The following is a 19,249-nucleotide window of genomic DNA, read 5'->3' as shown; positions in this document are numbered from 1 at the left end:
TCTCCTAAATACCTGTTAAGTTGCAACATTTTATTTCAACTACCACAGCGTCCTCTTCAAGCTCATGGGTCTGTTTAAAAGGCTTCGTGTCCAAGTAATTTTTCATATACATTTTATCAACTTTTAAAGGATTACATTAACATTCAATTAAAAAAAAAAAAAAAAAGGAAACAATTTACCAACAAGCATTTTATTCTATCTAGGAAGTAGGCTGCAGCCTCTCTTCTGAGAACTAGTTGTGGTTTTTCCAATAAAGATAATTACCTGCTCTTCCCTGACAGAGGGATTTATCATATTGAATTGAAGAGTACTTTGAAGTAGGCAACGTAACAGCATTGCTAACTACCACCAGCACTGCTTCTGAAGGTGGCTAACCCACGTTTTGCTAACAGATCGCACCCTTCCAGAGCCTGAACAGCCACAGTTACAATGACAGACATTAGCACTGGGAGGAATGGATGACACTTGGGGTCTTTTCATGGATCCTCTCCATTAAACTCTGAAAACACTTTGCTAATCTCACTCCTAGTAGTTCTGGGAAAATCATTTAAGCATGACTGAGGGGATGCGGAGGAAGAAAGTATCTGTTCACTACCATGACTATTTCAGTGGAATCTAACCATTGGACAGGTTGTTCGTACCTCAAAAATACTTGAAAGTTCTGTCTCATTTGAATATTCATGCAAAAATGCAAATCTATTTATTTTTTTGTTTTCAAAGTAACTTGTGTAGCACAACGGTACAGTTCAGTTCTTCTCCTTTGACTATGGATGGCCTTAAAAGTTTCAATTGGAAGCCTAACATTTAGACAGCTTATATCAGGTAAGATGAGACTCACCCTGGTCTTTACTTCTTCATTTGTTTCCACCTCTTCATTTTTTGCACTCTTTGAGACTATTTAGAATTAGAAAATTGAGGCGAGAAGATTCACAGCACTGTATAATAAAAAGCATCCCTACGGAGCACAGCAACTTTACATGTTTCTTTCAGTGTTTTAGTGGAAACCCTTTAGTCCAGACTTGACCAGTGACAATACCTGTTTTTACTTCATAAAACATTTGACATGAAATTAACCCCTTTTTATGAAGACTGCCAGTACAGTTCCCTTAATATCACTCTCATAGTCACTGATCCTTAATAAGCTTTGTTGCATTATTGGAAACATTAGAACTGGGTTGATTTCAGACTTAGCCACAAATGGATTTTTCTTCAGGAATTCTTAGAAATGTCTTAGAAAATAAACAAGACTTCTTTACTTTTTTAAAAAAAACTTGATTTTTTCATGTAGCTTCAAAGCAAACACCCTGCAGAATTTCTAGATCAACAGATGGACTCCATCAAGAAGAAATCTCAATTCCTGTGCTGTCTGAAATGGTCTAACAAAATAACTGAGTTCCAAATTCCCACTGATGATTCATTATTTTACAAGAAGGAACATGTACATGATACAGAAAATATCTTAGTTCCTAATATGTGGCCAATTCATGTCAACTAGAGGAAAAACTATGGCAGGCCTTACCAGTGTGGCTTCGTTTGTGAACCATGAGCACATTGGGACCGATGCAAATTATCCCACAGATATCACATTTTAGCTTTCCGTTAGGAAGTCGAATGCCTCCAACTCCTGACATAGCCTTGCTGCCTGGGCCATTGTGTGAGCCATTCATTTTCTCTCCCGAGGTATCAAGCATTCGTAAATCCTCCGCACATTCTTCCCCATTCATTTCACAGGCACGCCCATTCTCTTCATCACTCTGAGTCTCTATTTTAATATTACCAGCTGAAAAAAACAATACAGGATGCCACTCAGTTTTGTTACAGAATAAATACGGTGGCAAAGAAACAATCACATTAAAGACGATTACTTCTAAACAGCATGTATAATATGCCTAAATAACAAAAGCTACAAGCATGACTACATTTCTATGGACAATGCGACAAGTTTGTAACACATGGAACAATGAACAGTGAATATCAGTGAGACAAATACAAGGCATCCAGGGAGCTGGGAATCCAAATAACAAGTCTGTTCCTAGATCATTTTGAGACTTCTGCAGTTGTAATGTACATTTTGACAATTCAGGCTAATTGGAATGAAACTTAAAATGAATCTACTTTACATGGATTTGTCTGAAACAATTGTGAAAGTAACTCATCAAAGACAGTGGACAAAAATGAGCTGGAAATGCAACATTCTCCACCAGGCAGGAAGATCCTGAGGGTTGTACTGAATCCAAATATTTGGCTTGCAGTTCTATGGGGTAAGCAAGACAATAAGAAAGCAAAGGGTACAAACACTGATAAAGAAACCAGGGTGGGGAAGGATGGAAGGAAGAACTTAAGAGCAAGAACTAGCATTACAGGAAATTACAGGAGTAATAATGGTGTCTCTAGGACAGCAGGATTAGAATCACTGAGTTAGAAGAGAGGAACTTTACAGCCATGAGCTACTACTAAAAAAGCAGTCAAATCAACAAAGGTGGGCGGGAGAACTGTTTTGACTTTATTCAAGAAGTCATTTGTGTTATAATGCCATAGGTGACAACTTCTTGCAGCTAGAAGATTTCAGGTATAAATCTGTCATAGCCTCACTACAGGTGATAACACATAGGTTGGTAAATTTGATCTGATGTGAGCACAGCAATCCTAAATGTTACAGAAAAGGGCCAAGATTCAGATCAGTTAATGCCAGTATCCGTTCCTTTCCTTTCGACAGGACTGTGTGACATTTTGTGTAGAATAAAATGTATTTACAGTTATTTCCCTTGTTTCTAATCTGATGATTTTTGTGAAAAGAAATAGTTCTTAGGCTGAAAAAGACCATTTCATTGCCTCAAATCTTACCTTCCCTTCAGTGAAAAACCTCTTCCTTCACCTCACACCACCCCAAAAAGGGGAGCACATACTTTAATGGCTAGCTGAGTACACAAGGGGTTTGTTTCACCAAATAAAGGCCAATTCTTTTAATTTTGTGGAACAGCAGTTTCATGGTAGCCCTGTTCATAAGTGGTGGTGTAGCAATGACATCTATGGGCAATAATTACCTCGAGAAATGAAAGACCTTGACATTCATTTGAAAATGAAAGGTTTGACAAACTTCTCTGCTACACCCTGCAACCTTCCAGGTGTCCCAGGAAGGTTGCAGGAATGTGACTGATGAGAGTATCTAACTCAAAATCCTACTGGGAAACACGTTGAGCATAAAGGTGTTCACATTTCTGAACAGTGCTTGACTGGTAAAGTCTATCAATCTAGGCATTTTAATGATTTTTTCAAATATTGCATTTTTAGTAGAAATCATATGCAAGGCAGAATAAATGCACATCATAATGAACAGGTTTTCCTTTAAAATGTATGCTAAAAAAGTGGAAAAATTTCAGATATGAAAAAAAAAAAAAAAAAATTCAATGACCAGTGATTTACAAAAATGGTATGACTGGCTAAACAGAAGTGATCTACACTATTCTGCAAATTTAGTGGACTATAACCCGGTACTGCTGTTTTCAACATGGTGAATGGTTTGGCTTAAGCATATGACAGATTTTCCATAATTTTCACATAATTTTTTTCTCTTAATTACTAGAAAAATATTTTTAATATATGTACGTTTGTACAAAACAGTTACAGGCTCCTTGTCTGCCAGGGATTTGGAGAAGGTGGCTTTTGAGTTAGGCTTTGTGTTAAGACAAAATACATGTAAGCAAAGCAAAAAGACCAGACTACTTAAGCCCTTTGGTAGCATATGCAGAGAAACGTACATTACTGAGAAGCGAAATGACACAAACAAAAGTCATAAAGGCAGGAACTAGATGGAAATGGTCTGTAGTGAGCTGAGTTTGCAGTATACTTACGGGAAAAAGATTTGGGAATTATTGCATGAAAGTCCCTAAAGCCTTCTGCCCCATATGCAGCTGCAATAAAGAAGGCAAACAGGATGGTGGTTTGTGGTGCTGCTAGCAGTAAATGTAAAAGAAGATGGCATTATTGCTATAAGAGAAATACCTAGGAGGAAGACAGAACTACCATTACAGAAGCAACACAAGCAGTTTAGGATGAAGCATGAACAGCAGCAGGGCAGCTGGCAGGGGAATTGTGACCTGCCCAGAACAATCCCCATTTGTAAAAATGCCCTTTTCTTCCAAAGCATCCAACCCAACAAGTTTATCATGTTTTCTAAATGCATAACCTCTCTTGGGTATTCCCCTCGCTTGCAGGTTAACTCCTGCTGAAGTCAAGAGGAACTTTTGCTGAAGTGTCTCAAAAGGGTCAACTGGAGCAGAGCACCTAACACAGCCTTCTCCTACCCCCAGGGAAACCGTAAGTCCCTAGAGTGCAAGCTTCCTCTTGGGATTTATTTTTTGCCAACATGCCTTCTTTCTGTGCCAGATATCTCTTCTTTATACATCCTTGTTTCTAGCCGCTGCAGTTATAAAGAGTGAAATTGCGTTGTTTTCTTCTTACTCCTGCTGGTCTGATGCAATGGAAGAAGAGGGAGTTCAATTTTATATATTGTGTATATTGCCATATTTTGTTTTTTGCATTTCTAAGGCTTGTCTTCACAATTTATCTACACAAAAATAGCTGCACAAACACACTATATCCTGCATATTATGTGTAGCCACATGCAAATTTACGTGCCATGGGGCACACTTGATACAAGTAATAATGGATTTCATTACTTGACATAAGCAATGATAGGAATATTGATCCAGTCAATCTTCACTAAAGCTCTCTGCAGCTGTGCCCCTGGACTGCTGTAGCTGTGCTGCTCAACGAATGTCCCCACGCAGATGAGGCCAAGCATCCAGGATGCCCGTACAAACGGATCCAGTCGGCAGCACAGTTCATGGCAGGGCCTCGGTTCACGTGCGGAGCTCACTTTGCTAGTGAAAGCTGATAGGTAGTGAGGTCACCCACCTTACCCTGGGTCCTCACAGAGATTTTATAGGTCTAATTAATGAACAAAATCTCATGTTCAAAATTAGCACTTTTTGCAAACCTGTTTCGCAAATGAAAACTACCGAAAAATGCCCCACTGATGCAGGAGACAAAAGAGGAGAGGCAAATTGCTCCAGCAGAAATACTAAGGATCTTTACTAAACCTGAATGAGAAATGGGAAGGCAGGCTATACATTATTTTTTTTTCCTGGAGACATAGACTGAAAAGAAAAATAACAGTGTTTTCTCTTTCTTTTGTTAGAGAGGTTCCTGTCCCTCCCTTGCTATAGTGCTGAAAATCACTCTTGGAGCACTGACGATGTGACAAGTACCTGGGAATCAGACCTTTCAGATGCACTGATCAAGATCATACTCAGATTTGCACAGGTTTCTCAGTTACTCAATATAGTCTTTGTAGAAATAATTTCTGTGCACATCCATGTCTATGTACACATCCATGCAGACGTTAACTAGGTCTACAATAATTCATGGTAATAATTTCTTATTGGCTCTTCTAACATCATTAAGACATTACTCATTAATTAATTTACTTCAGTTTGGTTGGAGGTGACCTTAAAAGGCTCTGTATTTTATTCTCTTTGCACACATTATTGCAATTCATGGGAGTTTAATACAAACTCTTTTTTTCTGTGCAAGAAGTGTGGAGTGCATCAGTGTCACTGATCTGATAGCTCTCCCCGGCTCCCTTTCTACCTACCCAGAGTGCAGAAAAGTTACCTAAAAGCAGGGCACTGGGTGGGTCTCTTGTGCTCTCTGATGTTTACTGGGAGCTTCACTCAGGATTTTCTGAAGAGCATTTGAAATTTATGTTACAAAGACTGTCCCATATTCTATGGTTAAAGGTAGTTTATGCAACTCTTTGGGAAAAAAAAAAAAGAATCGACATGTCAAAGGGGAAAGGGGTGATGATATGATTTATCACTGAAGAACAGTGTAGCTGGCTCAGCACGCCACTCAGACTGGGACAATCGGGAAGGCAGGATGGAGGGTGAGGACACTCAGTTGCTCTTCCCTGGAAAGAGCTGAGCAACGTGGAGAAGGAAGGTAGGTGTTCTGCAATGAGTGAAAGAGTCAGTAGTGAGGAGAAAGGAGAAACCAAAGAGACCTCCTTGGAAAGAGGATGTGGAGGGTAGCTTTTAAAGGACGGACAAATAGGCAGCTGGAAAAAAATGCATGTGAAGAATCAGTCTTTTTTTTTCAACCTATTCCCAGTTTACCTTCTCTCATAGCTATGGGACTCCCTCCCAGATGTAAAACCCTTTCAGTTTTGTGAGACTTTGACACTGGCACAGGTTTAAGTACCTGGGCCAAAATCCCATTTGGAAGGGGGCATTCACATCCCAAGTCATATTCTTCTCTGGCAGGATTTTTAAAGAAGAAAAAAGTGTAAGACCTGTCTGTCAAAAGAATTTAGAGAGTAACAGAGAAAGATAAGTCACACTGAAGCTTATTTCTGGGGCATTTTAACAATGGAGTTCCCTAACTCCCTTTGATTTTTAATGGGATTTAAGCATTTTTACCCCAGTAGATACTTAACTGTGGCATGTATCTGCCTTTAAGAAGTTATCCTTTAGCCTTTCTTTGAAATAACCATGATGATCTGATTTTTGGTCCATGCTCATACTTTGTAGCCAACAGCAAAGATCTCTCTTCTAGTTGCTTCAAATAATTTGGGTGCATGTAATTTTTTGTTTGAATGGCTCATTTGTTATTCCAAGATAAGACAGAAGTATTTTGTTAATGTTAGTTGATGTTTAAATGGTAGCTTTGAAGTCCAACAAGAGCTTTTCATGAAGGCACCGTAACTATTCAAACAGCAGACAGATGAAGCTGCAACAATACCTGGCTAATTTAAACAGTGGATTAGCACTGTTATGGTGAGGAGGAGAAAAACTTTAACACCATCCTTCCTAACAAATCATAGTAAGTGTTGCTAAAAAGGCAGAGTATGATCAAAAGAGCCTATCAGGCCAAAAAAATCACCTCAGCATGCCAACATGTATCAACAAAAGCAGCCAGGATCTCTTTCTATTTACATAGGTGCAAAAACCAAAAACCAGAATAATGCCAGCAATTCCACCTGTTATTTCTTCTGTAAGACATAACAGCTATTCTGTTTTGTTACAGTGTACCAAACTCTAGTACTTGGCTATGATCTGAAATCCAGACCTCCCCCCTTTTATTTCTACATCATGGTCATTTACTGTGGCATCAGCTCTGTTCTCACTGTGTAAGATCCCTGTGGGTGGAGGATGCCATTCTCAAAAATGTGAGGCACAAAAGCAAGTCCACAGAATATTTAAGGAATCAGTATTCACTGGCTAGGCTCAACAACAACAAAGATCAATTCTTTAACTTAAATTATGCTTCCATTAACATTATCTTCCCTTTATGAGCTTCTGAAGTGACATGAAGAATCATGTAGGTGTAAAAGAGGCTAACAAAAGGTCTGGGCAGAGCAACCATAATTAGTTATGCAACGGCCTCAGCCCTTCTTCAGTAAAATTCAGAAGATGCAACACAACACAGGTGGAACTGATTTAAACTAACTAGTTAGTTAGCTATAGAAAAAGCGGATGCATCCAAGTGCTCTTGAAAATGACTGGTTTGCCCTCTCCTCTCTACAGATATAGCACTGCAATTCCCAGCTAATCAAGCATTTGGGATGTCTGCACGTGTAAAATGCTGAAAGTTAGAGGCAGCTCAGAATTGCCTAAAAGAAGCCTACAATACAGCTTAATTGCTATGGACAAAAGGAAACACATCAGTAAATAAAAGGGGCTGTATGCAGCCCATGTTGCACAAGCTGTTATGTTGGGCTTCTGTTAAAACAGGACCCAGCATTCACTGTGCCACAGGACAGAGAGACCACTAGCACCGCAGGCAGCAAGCACAGGAGGCCAGCGAAGCAGCTCAGTGGCGCAGTGCTGGCACCCTATTGTTTTGCTTGAGAGAGCTGAAGTCTTTACCACAGGATGCGATGGTGAAGAGGGGGCAACAGATAAAAATGAAGGCTTCTTAATAAGAGGCTCTCAGATGGCTTATTAAAGGGTAACAAAAATAACAGGAAGAAGAGTAGTAGCAGGAACCTCTGGGGCGCACCTGCAGGTAGAGCAGACTGGTGCCGACGGATAAGGAGATCCTCCCTGCGGGGTCTGTGCTGCCCCTCCTTTGACTCCAAGCGCCAATCAGCCCTTGGCAGCCAATTTCTTCCCTACTCTAATTTTGGCTTTCAATCAAATGTATATTATTCCAGAAACACAGGCGTCCCCAGATAAGCTATCTCCCACGGGACAACCAGTGTGAAGAACTCCACCCATGTCATCGCCTGCGTCTGCCATTTCCTCTCGGTGCTGGGCGCCCCGCTGCTGCCCACGGGGATGTGCCCAGCGTGCTGGCATGCACCGACCTGCTTCGAGCGGGGAGCTGCGCGCACTGCACTGCACTGCAAAACACACCAACACTGTTTTCCAGGGGCTGCAATGAGATCGAATTGTTGAGGATACAAACAAGTGAACAAAACAACCAAGGAAGTAAGTCCTCACTAGGTACAAAAAGTGACTTTTGCTCCATGGTGCAGACTCCCAGTAACCTCCCATTAGTTACCTATGGGAACCCTTTAATGCACCAGTAAAGATGGACAGGTTAAAGACTGATTCAAGTAATGCCCCTGAAACCTACTTACACATTTGAAGCTTGGAGCTTTTCATGTATCTTTCTGAATTTGTGTTTCAGCAGGAAACAATCTGTAACCAAGCCAAGGGGCTGATCTAGTTCATATTTATTGTCTTTGTTGTGCTACTCGCTGGCACATTTTGTACTGCATTCAAGTTGTTTCTCCAAAGGGCTGTGAACTACCTGGCTGCTTGATGTTCATCATCAGAATTACCAGTGAAACTAAGTTTTAAAGGTGAGAGAAAGAGCATTATCAAGAAAGGCCATGCCAAACCTAACTCTCAAGTTCCACATGTATGTGTAACCCATGCTTCCTCTATACGAAGTGCTCTGCGTCTTTTACTGGCTGCATGATGGAGAAGCTAAGGGAACTGCTGCAGGCTTGCTGGTAACGGACTTTATTGACACTTTTCTGTTTTGAGAAGTAAGCTGAGAAGGTTTTTAAACTGCAGGGATAGGTTTGCTGACAAATGATTGCAAGAACAGAGCTTCTCATCCTCAATGTCTTTGTCTCTTCTGCCTCCATCAGACTTTTTAAATGTAGGCATTGAAGAATGAACAAGTAGCAAAAGGGCATTTAGCACAAAACTTTTAAAAAGCAAAGTAACCTCAGGTAACGGTACACAACAGTGAGATAGAAACACTAACATATATGAAAACATGCCCAGCTGACACAGACATATCTGTGTGGACACACATGCTTATGTGCTGAGTCTGGTTGCACAGCCAAGCTGCGTTCTCCAGAAACACTATAGGCACAAATGCTGCAGCTTATGCTTTTCTCCACAGAGCAACAGTTATCCAAGAGAAGCAGAGGCTCATTCATATGATAATCTAATATTTATGAGGCATCCCCCTTCTCTCATCCTTCCACAAAGCATGCTTTGGTGAAATTCATGGGTGTTAACCTACCCTCAACTAAAGCAACAAAGTTCCAGCTAATGGCAGTCGCACATGGCAGCCTGGGAGAATGTGAAAAGACTGTATACCTGCAAAGATTACTGTTTTGGAGAAGAGGAATGACTTTATTGAGATTTAACAGGGAAACCAAAGAAGCTCCTCACAGATGGGAGAGACAGACAAATTCTTGCAAGAAGCCATGCTGTTGTGGCTGGAAGTTGTCCTTACCCTGCTGCGAACCCGGGGGCTACTGTGGGGATCGCTAGCCAAAGCAAAGGGCTTGAGAAATGCAGAAATAAAAATAAAGCACAGTTACACATTTAAGGTGACCAGTTATGTACAAGTGATGTGAATGATAGTTAGAGGGGGAATTTTAAGCTTGCTTGACCAAGAGAAAACCTTATGAAATGTGAACACATACAGAGTGTATTGGTGAGGCCTGTACCAGCTGAAGAGAGCAGTTGTTACCCTGCAGAACAAAGCTACCACTTGGGAGCAAGGCTGTTTCCTTGTGTCTGTGGTAGGAAGGGAAGGACACAGCTCCCAGGCTTGCTGTGCGGCCAGCACAGTGCGTGGGGGGCAGAGGGACAGGCAGGGAGATGAACTCTTTTGTATACCGCTTCAGAGCACCTTAATTTGCCTTGCTCTGAATGCAAAGTTTGTTCTTGCAAACCTTCCCCTTTTCGTGCTTCAGCTCAGTGAGATGCTTACACACCTTTAATTTTGTCCCTGGAGTGGCACAGAATTACTGTGGCTCAGGATCAGGCCCTGGTAAGTCCACCAATGTGGGCATTTAATGTGCTGTCAGCAAGACAAACATGGGGACTTTTACCAGGGACAGTTTAGCTACCATGATGATGTCTCGAGCGCTATTTTACACAAGTGTCCATAGTTCCCCAGCTGTCAGAGGGTCAGTAGGTCTAAAATTACACCGAGAAGCTGTGTTTGGGTTTGGGGATGTGCCTATGGGTGCTGTGCCAAGGCTGTGCACTGTCAGTATCCTCTTTCAAGAAGAGGTTGGAGGATGAAATCGAGAGGAACCTACCCATTTCAGCACTTCATGATGATTTTATTACCTTGCCAGCTCAGAAAAAAATTGCAGAGTAGAGTCCTCTGTGACCCCTCACCAGACAGGGGAAAAAACCCCATAGGGATACTGAAAGGTTATTTCAGACTAAAGCAGATCAAACGCAGTCATCACTTCATGAGTGATAAAGTAGACGATCTCTCAGAACTGTGCAAAGAAGGTAATCCTGAGGTAGCCTGCTTTAGATCTGATAATCCTGAGTGCTCAGTTATTCTTCTAGAAGTGTCCATTCAAGGCTACTGAAGTTTTTTTTTCTTTTGGAGCTGTAGAAATATTGCTAGAAGGTTTTGCAATGTAAACTGCTGTTTACCTGATTACAGTGTGCTTAACAGTCCAGTGAAAGGAAATCCTAATCTACATCTTCTGGGGAAGAGGCATAAATGGTTCTACACAGATCCTAAAGAAATTCTTTGAATATACACATACAAGATGGCTCCTGAGGAGAAAAATGTCAGGACAAAACTAATTCTTTTGCACCATGTATTGAAGCCAATGCTTTGCTATAGGGCCCTGGAGTCCCCCTCAGGCAATCAGTCCTCTGGGCTGAAACAGCAAGAAATCCCAAATGATGCTGGGAGAGTCTCAGACACTCAGAGATTTGGATCATTCTGAAAGTCCGCAGTTCAGTTATTTTTAGAAGGCTTCTTGTCTTTCCTCACTTCCTTGGCTATTTTTTGTGCCTGCTCTTTCCTTGCTTTTACCTCAGGAAAAAACAGCCCTCCTTCCCTTCCCTGGACAGAATCCAACCTTAACCATATTAGCACTATGAGAAGTCATCCCTGACATCGGATGCCTCTTCTGTGAAGCATCCAACAGTTGCAAACTCGTATACTGTTTCCTTGGGTCTTTGAACACAATGCTAAGAGAAAACCCTAGATTTAACCAGCTTTCTGCAACAGCTGATTCAAAAAGAAGGACAGATTATTAACAAAACACCAGTTTCTCAGAAAAGAAGTGGAGAAAAATAGGACGGAAGTTCAGGCTGAAGAATATGTGTAAAAGGTATTACATCAGGAACAGCTTCCTAGCTGAACTTTGTAGCTCTGCGCTGTAAGCCCACCTCAGCTGTGATTTGAAACTACTGCATTCAGGAGCCCCTATTCCTGTCCTGAAGGGTATCTCCAAAATCAGGCAGGAACTGTGCTGCAGAATGGAACTCTAAGCTGAGGTTTAGTTGGCTTTCTGGTGCAGGTATCATCATGCCTCCAGAAGAGAAAGGCCAATATAGCAATCCACTCAGGCACGGCTTCCTCAAACTCTGAACAAATATTCAGCAATGCTTAAGGCTGGTGAATGTAAAAGGGTGTTTTAAAATTATTTTACCACTCTCTTGAACGAGTAATCTCAAATTTGAAACTCACTGGAAATACAGTCAAGATAACAATCTTTAAACAGTCACAATCACCATGCTGAGTATCACTATCTTACATCAAAACGCAACCGTTTTCTTAACGTGGATAGATCAACAAAGCATCCAAGCTAACATGTTGCTGGCAGAGCTTCAAGGGAAAAGGCTTTCAGAATAATAGTTGTTGAATTAAATGGTCTTCAATAGCACCGCTCTCACCTAAATTGTCGTAAGTAGCCCAAAACTGACTGTTATGAACAGAGGAAACCTGCATAAAGTCAGACCACAAACATTCTTCCACCAAGGCCTTCATTTCTGGCTGAGGTATAGAACAGAATAATCTAATGTGGTTTAACCAGCATTCAAATACTGCTTGACTTTCTCTAAACTCTTCCACTTATTTTGATATGCCTACCAATTATTTTAATATCTGTCCATCAACAAAAGATTTTTATAGAAGCAAGTAATGTTTTAGGGCTCTCCAACTTCAGACACTAACGAAACTAGATTATCAGAAAACAGATCACCCTGGAAAACAGTAACACTGAGAAATCAGATCGCTGTCTCAAGCTCCATAGCTGAATTCTGGGCATCCAGTCACCTCTGAAAATCAGGACCACCCTCTGTTTAGCATGCACATGCATAGCTCCTCACAAACTCTGTGTGCCATAATCTGTATGTTGATCAGTGGAGAAGCAGTTAACAAAAAGGACATATATTGACTTACTCTGATTTCAAAGCTCAGAGCTGGTTCAGGTATTGCTTCCCAATCTCCAACAGACGGAGACTATCAAACCTTTGTTCCACTGCAGCACTCCACAGACTGCAGTGCAGCAACTGTGCAGCAGTGGAACGCAATTCTGAAGTAACTAAATTATCTGGGAGCTTAAGTCTCCTTGACTTTTATTGGTATTCAGGTTTTTAAGACAACCTGAGCTTCTCATGGGGAGTGGAGAAACATCAAACCCACACTGAGAATGTTGTTGAACTTGAGTCCAATCACAGCCATAGCTGAGAAATATCACAGCTTCCCCCTTGTCTGGCTTAACAGGAAACCCCTATCTACTGTTCCTCTAACTCCTTCCACAAGCACACAGAGCAGCCTGGACATATTACCCATTTCCTCCCGACCCACAGTTGTTTATCGCCTTAGCATCTGTCATCCCCTAGAAGTTTGGAGCAAGTCCTACACCAGTTGCTATGATGTAAATTTATATCAGTCAGGTTGAAAGGCTTCTAAGAGACCCCAGGCAAAAAGATAAGATGAGATAAGATAAGATAAGAAAGAGAAGAGAAGAGAAGAGAAGAGAAGAGAAGAGAAGAGAAGAGAAGAGAAGAGAAGAGAAGAGAAGAGAAGAGAAGAGAAGAGAAGAGAAGAGAAGAGAAGAGAAGAGAAGAGAAGAGAAGAGAAGAGAAGAGAGAAGAGACGAGAAGAAAAAGAAGAGATGAGAGAAGAAGCACAGCACCTCTAATTAATGAGTACCCTAGGAAGTAGTTGGAGCAAAGTCCATGGGATCAAGTTTTCCCAGCTGCCTGATACCTCAAGAAAGCTACAGCACCTCCTCATTTGCATATATGGCATCTTCCAAAAGTTTACCTCACACACAGACATGGGCACTAAGAATAATTTTTCCTTTGAGATTTTATAAGTTTATTTTGTTTTGTTGTTGTTGAAAGGACAGTGCTATGAGCTGTGCACAATACAGGCCTAGAGGTCTGCTCAGCTTTCATGTCTCTACAGGCAAGTTCAGAAACATGTCAGGATTATATCTTCTCTGTGGCAGCGGTATTATGGGAGACCCTTAGACTGGCACAGACCACCATCTCTTCTTTGCATTCGAGGACACAGTGATGGTTCACTTAAGGATTATCATTAACTATGGGGAAAGCCATTATCCCAAGTTCCTGAGCTGGAAATCTTGTGACTTTCTGTCATTTCTCTTCCCTATTTATAAATCTCTCCCTTCTTTTCCTTAGCTCCCCCGTCCTGTCTCTTCACCCTGACCTGCTTCTGCGTGCTCCCGGAGATGAAACTGAAGAGCACAGTTGTGACACTGCACTTTGTGTGTCATATTGTAACTGGGTTTCCACATCCTCCTCACTCTGTTGTAAAAGCACTTGAAGAGGAAGAAGGGCAAACAATGAAATATAGGAAAGCAGGAAAAGAGGAAGCAGCCGAGAGACAGCAGCCCAACTGAAATGCTAAGAATTATGGAGAAGTGACAGAAAGGGAAGCACAGACCAGGAATTATACTTGGTGGCTTAGCAGAAAAAAATTTTGAAACAAAAAATATACAGGCTTACCCTTTTCTGCCTCTGCAGCAATCTTCTAGATCACTATTCCTCTCCAGCTCTCACCCACTTGACCTGTATTCCCATTCCCGCCTACTTTAAGGCAGATACCAAACTGTGCTGCTCTGTGTGTGGTTGGACTTCACCAAACCTGAACCACCCCCCTCCCCCCCTGCTGCCCCCCCCACCTTATCTTCAGATCAGCCAAGAGGAGGGAGTGCTCAAATCACTCAGAAAGAAAAGAGGGAAACCAAACATGAAGAAAAGGCCTCAAAATGCCTAGCCTCAGGGTGAGAAGGTTGGATTAGGCAATGGTCTTACGCGCTGAAGGCAGCCATGGAGTGATGATGGAAGAGTACAGAAGGAAATTGGCTAAAGCAGAGTAGGGATTGCCTAACTGGGCAGTCCTGCCCGGCTGCCAGCGAATGGAGCAAACAGCTTAGGAAGTTCTTCCACTGAGATCACGTACCATACTGTCCTGCTTGTTCAGAATGAAACTTGGCCAGAGCAGAAAGTGTTTGAAATTCACATGAAAAATTTTCTCTTCTCCATTTGCAGGCAAAAGAACAGAACATGAACCTCTTTAAGAACAAAGCAGGACGTTACTTTTTATACTCTCATTTCTCACGGACTTTTCAGCAAGAATTTGTCTGATAAAAGGCTGAATGGTAAGTGAAAACTTGAGAAATGATCCTCTGTAAATATCACAACACTAATAGTTATGTACCCCTTTTGAGCCAAGCTCCAATATTTATTTTATCCAGTGGCTAACTGAATTTTGTAGCTTCTCAGGAAAACAGTGGTGAAATCCCACATGTAGATGAAGACAGGAGTGTTACACAAAGGTGTACTGTGGTATAATTATTTGTTCATCACGGCATGAAAACTACCCTGTTGGAAGACTAGTTCAAAACCATTTGTGGCTATTTCCCCATGAGTGAGGCTGTCAGGAGGTGATAAAAAAAGGGGTATTAGTGAGGCTTCACTTTCTTTGAAACACTCTTGCAGAGACTATCAACAGGCTCAGCTATTTTCCCTACCATTATCAGTGAAACAGGAAGTATCTTCTGGGCCACTTGATCAGTGTTTAGTTCTTCAGCTAAAGTTAATGTACTTTGGGATGTGTGGGACAGAGAAGAGATGACTTTACCTGCATAAGAAGGAGTCAGCAGTTTCCTCTTGCAAATGGCAACAGTCCCTTAGACGTTACGACTGTTGCAGACCTGCACTGCATGTCCCACCCTGCAGCTCTGACTGCTCTCCCACTTTCCTACAGATATAGCACCAATACTTCTAGTTCACAGTGGCACAGTTTATACACTGCGTTATTTTTTTAGGGATGCCGGGGTGACCAAGCTGTGTCATACCCATGTACACATATGTGAGAGGGACCATGACTGTTGTGAAGGTTTTGCCTAGTTTGTCATGTCCTACTTATTATAGAAGAGCTGGTGTATATTGTGGGTTTGAGGGGCATAATCTGCCTTCTTCTGGCTTTCATAGTTCTGCTCTGGTTTTAACTTCAGTGGAGCCCCTCTTGATTTAGTTCAGCACTTCCAAAGACAAAAACCTGTTCAACAAATGATGCTACGTCAAGTCAAATGAGTATTCTAAGACAGAACTAGCTATAGATGTTTTCCACAGCAAGTGGATGCAATTTTTCTATTTGATTTTGGATGAGAAATGTCAAGCAAAAGAGGCAGAAATATGATCATTTTCCTGTCAAGCCAGTCTTAATGTTACTTACTGTTAAATCAGGACAGCTGGAAATAGCTAAGTATCAGCCTCTACTGCAATCCTAGCCATAAGGAAAGGTATGAGTAGTTTTCTTAGTTAAGGAACAATACCACAAGGGGATTTTTATGCTGATGTAAACTTGGAAAAAAAGAGAACATTAAATAGCAATAGAGATGGGCGATACTTGGTCCAGAACTATTCTCAGTTTCTCACCAGTTATGCACAGTACTTTTAATAATTCTCTTCCTCACAAACACAAGCCTTCTGCTTCAGCTTATAGAGAATTTGATAACAAACAAAATGTTATGGCTTTAAAGAGGGACAGGGCACTGGATGCAGACTGAGGAAATCTAGGTTTAATTCCTAGCTCAGCCACAGACTTCCTGTGTGGCCATGGGAAAGGCACTTAATCCATCATGTGCCCTTACTTCCCTATCTGCATATTTTTAAAATCTTTTTTTTAATGTGGATAAGACTTTTTTTTTTGTTTTGTTAATGGGGAAACTCAAAATCTATGTTGCTCTCTAGAGTGATTCCTACATCTGGGTACGTGACTTTCAAGTATCCTAATACGAGGCTGAAATCTGGCCATGCCTTGGTCACCCTCCTGCCATGTGTCAAACAGAAAGTGACTAGGGACCATGGGGCAGGCAGCAGTTGTGGCTGGAGAGGCTGCATCACTTAGGTATTTGTGAAAATGCTATCCATAACCCGTGATGTGTCCTACCTAACTAACCTTGGTTATACCCATAAAATAGCAGATATCAAGTGCTTGGAGCCCTCACCCCGCTCTTCCTTATCTGGGATTACTTAAAGTCAAAAAGCAGGCTTTTTCTTCCTCAGACTAATAATGGAGAAGCAGGGAAGGAATGATATTTTTCCTCAGCTGGCATTTTCCCATGCTACCACTCTGTTCCAAAAGAGATGTAAAAATCCCAAAGGCAACTACCTTAAGAAAAAAAAAAAAAGCATGAGCTGTTTAAAACATCAAAACCAGTTTTAATTTCCCACCACGTTGCAGCCAGCATGGCAGAAGTTATCAGTGGTCTGAGAAAGGAAACAAGAGGGGCTCAGCCTCTACCTTTTTTTTTGTAGGAAATGACCTAATATTGAAAACTGTCATTGCCAGTTCAGCTTCGTAGTGCTTCTCATACATGTTTAGTTATGAGGTATGAAAGCTCACTCCAAAAACAAATGACCAGAGCAATTTTTTTTGCAATGCAAAAGATCTTCAGAAACATCTCAGCAGAAAGAAAAGCCTAGCCAAAAATACCAATTTGACCCCCTGAAATATGGGTTTATATCCCAACTTGATCCTCAGCTGCCCACCCTCCCAGGACCAGCCTCATTCACTGCTCTGTCATGCCAGCACCAGGCTGTAATTCCACTCATCGCACTGGCACGACCCAGGACTCCTGCCTGTACATATCAGGCACAGAGCTGGAAATCAGCTCTCCCCTCTTTCCAAAAGTCCAAGCAATACAGTGAATTGCTCCTCTGTACTAAGATCTAGACTAATTACAACTTAGGAAATAAATTATTTCCTGATTCCCAAAATGATCTAATCATTCATTGCTAGTTTTTATTTTATTCTCTCATCTACCATCACCAAACCCTTCATTTGTTTATGTTTTCATGTTTTATACGTTTTGATCTCACTTTTCAAGCTAAAGGGACACATTGTTTAAAACAAAGCTGACTACTTTGAACCAAACGAGTCCCACTGCACCCTGGAAGAACACACAAGACTTCTGCTGCAGCTATTACAAAACCAAATTTGCTTTTTGGTCTCCAGGATACTATTTATGGTTTAAATTCCACAGCACAATTGATTACGTCTCATTGTGCCCCATCTCACACTTACCCTGGCTAGGATTTGTAAGGCTTAATTAATCAATCATGTGTATATATAGCATTAATTAGATTGTAAGCTCTTTGGGGTGTGCTGCTGATGTTTGCGCAGTGTCTAGAGCAAAAGAGCTCTGTTCATTTTCCAGGAACCCTGTGCCACAACACAAATTCATACATAAACCCAAGAAAACAATTGGAGATAAACAGCAGTAGAAACACCCAAAATTTAATTCACTTCTCTTCCCAGTCTTCCATAAACAGTAAGAGCTAGTAACATGGTGTCCCATAAGGGTTGATCTGTTCAGACTATCAGCGTTGGCATTTCCTGCCCTCTCAGCATTTATGGAATATTTGAAAGTGTCTAGCAGGCAAAGTTTCTGTGAAACTTCCTCTCTGCTCCTAGTCGCATGTCCTAGACAGTGTAAGTCCCTTTTGCTTGAAGGAATCCTTTTGTCACACTTTAAAGCATCTGACCAGTTCATGTTTAAAGTGCTTTCCAAATATTGCAAAGGAACATACGTTGTGTTGACTTTTTACTAAACACTAAGGATTCTAAGCACAGAAACACCCAAATGTGTCCTAATGTGCTATTACATGTTAAGAAACCTTCTTCTTTCCCATGAACTACCAAGCTGCAACTCCTTTTAACTACCAAGCCAGACAGAGTGCATCACTACCACTCAGTCCAAGATTTATAATGCACCTAAATTACATACCAACACCCAGACAGTGTGGCTGGGCTAAGAGCGAGGCTAATGGGAAGTGTGAAAAATCTTCCCCATTAAAATGCAAAGCAGCTCTATAGAAGTTGCTATTTCTTATTAGCTAAGGTAAACTCTGATATCTGTGCTGTGGCCATGCTGCACCATGGAGTATAGTGTGAGGTCAAAAACAGGAATGAAATCCTGCTAACACCACCACCTAAGAACATATAGATCCAGAAATACAGTTTGGGCTACTGGGCTATAAAGGCTCAACTAGGTCATGGCCAAGCAAATTTGTCAGAGACTGCAGCAAGTGAGCTGACTCAGTCTTCAGAAAATTAACCATCACCCAGTAAGCTGGCCAGTAACCAGAAACAAAAGTATTGGAGTGATGAATGATGCTTTGTTCATTTGGAGGAGAGCATCCCAGTGAAAGTTGCTTCTGCCTTGTCCAACACAAGAAGACAAAAACATGCTGGCTGAATATTTCTGAGCCCATAAGGCACTCAAAGCCCAGTGATCCCAGTATCCTACTGCCAGGCATTTGGACTCTTGGAAACTGTTAGACATCAGGATTGTCACTTGCATCACAGCGCTGAGAGCTCTCCTTGCCACTAGGACCCACAGCTTCAAATTCTTTTACCTCAAAGGCACCATGGAGTCCCAGAGAAGCCCACGTGAGCCGCAGGGTTACAC

At 41.4% G+C, this 19,249-nt stretch overlaps 1 protein-coding gene across 14 annotated transcripts in view; it reads right to left on the bottom strand.

The window, feature by feature from the left end:
• IKZF1 (IKAROS family zinc finger 1) overlaps window positions 1–19,249 on the bottom strand; it is a 67,902-nt gene that overhangs the window by 16,612 nt on the left and 32,041 nt on the right. For 9 of the 14 annotated variants that reach the window (XM_040586020.1, XM_040586019.1, XM_040586017.1 and 6 more), the window contains exons 4-5: window positions 3,852–3,911; window positions 1,520–1,780 (exon numbers count right to left, since the gene is read on the bottom strand). The exons of 2 other annotated variants lie outside the window; for them this stretch is intronic. In XM_040586020.1, the coding sequence (XP_040441954.1) occupies window positions 1,520–1,780; window positions 3,852–3,911 (321 nt within the window). Of the gene's footprint in view, window positions 1–838; window positions 895–1,519; window positions 1,781–3,851; window positions 3,912–14,273; window positions 14,373–19,249 lie in introns of those variants that run through there. 3 more of the 14 variants (XM_040586025.1, XM_040586024.1, XM_040586014.1) reach the window with 3 other exon arrangements.

This window comes from Falco naumanni, chromosome 3 (assembly GCF_017639655.2).
Source record: "Falco naumanni isolate bFalNau1 chromosome 3, bFalNau1.pat, whole genome shotgun sequence".
Lineage (NCBI taxonomy): Eukaryota > Metazoa > Chordata > Aves > Falconiformes > Falconidae > Falco > Falco naumanni.
Note: the sequence above shows the minus strand (reverse complement) of the source record. Positions and strands in the feature narration are given on the sequence as shown.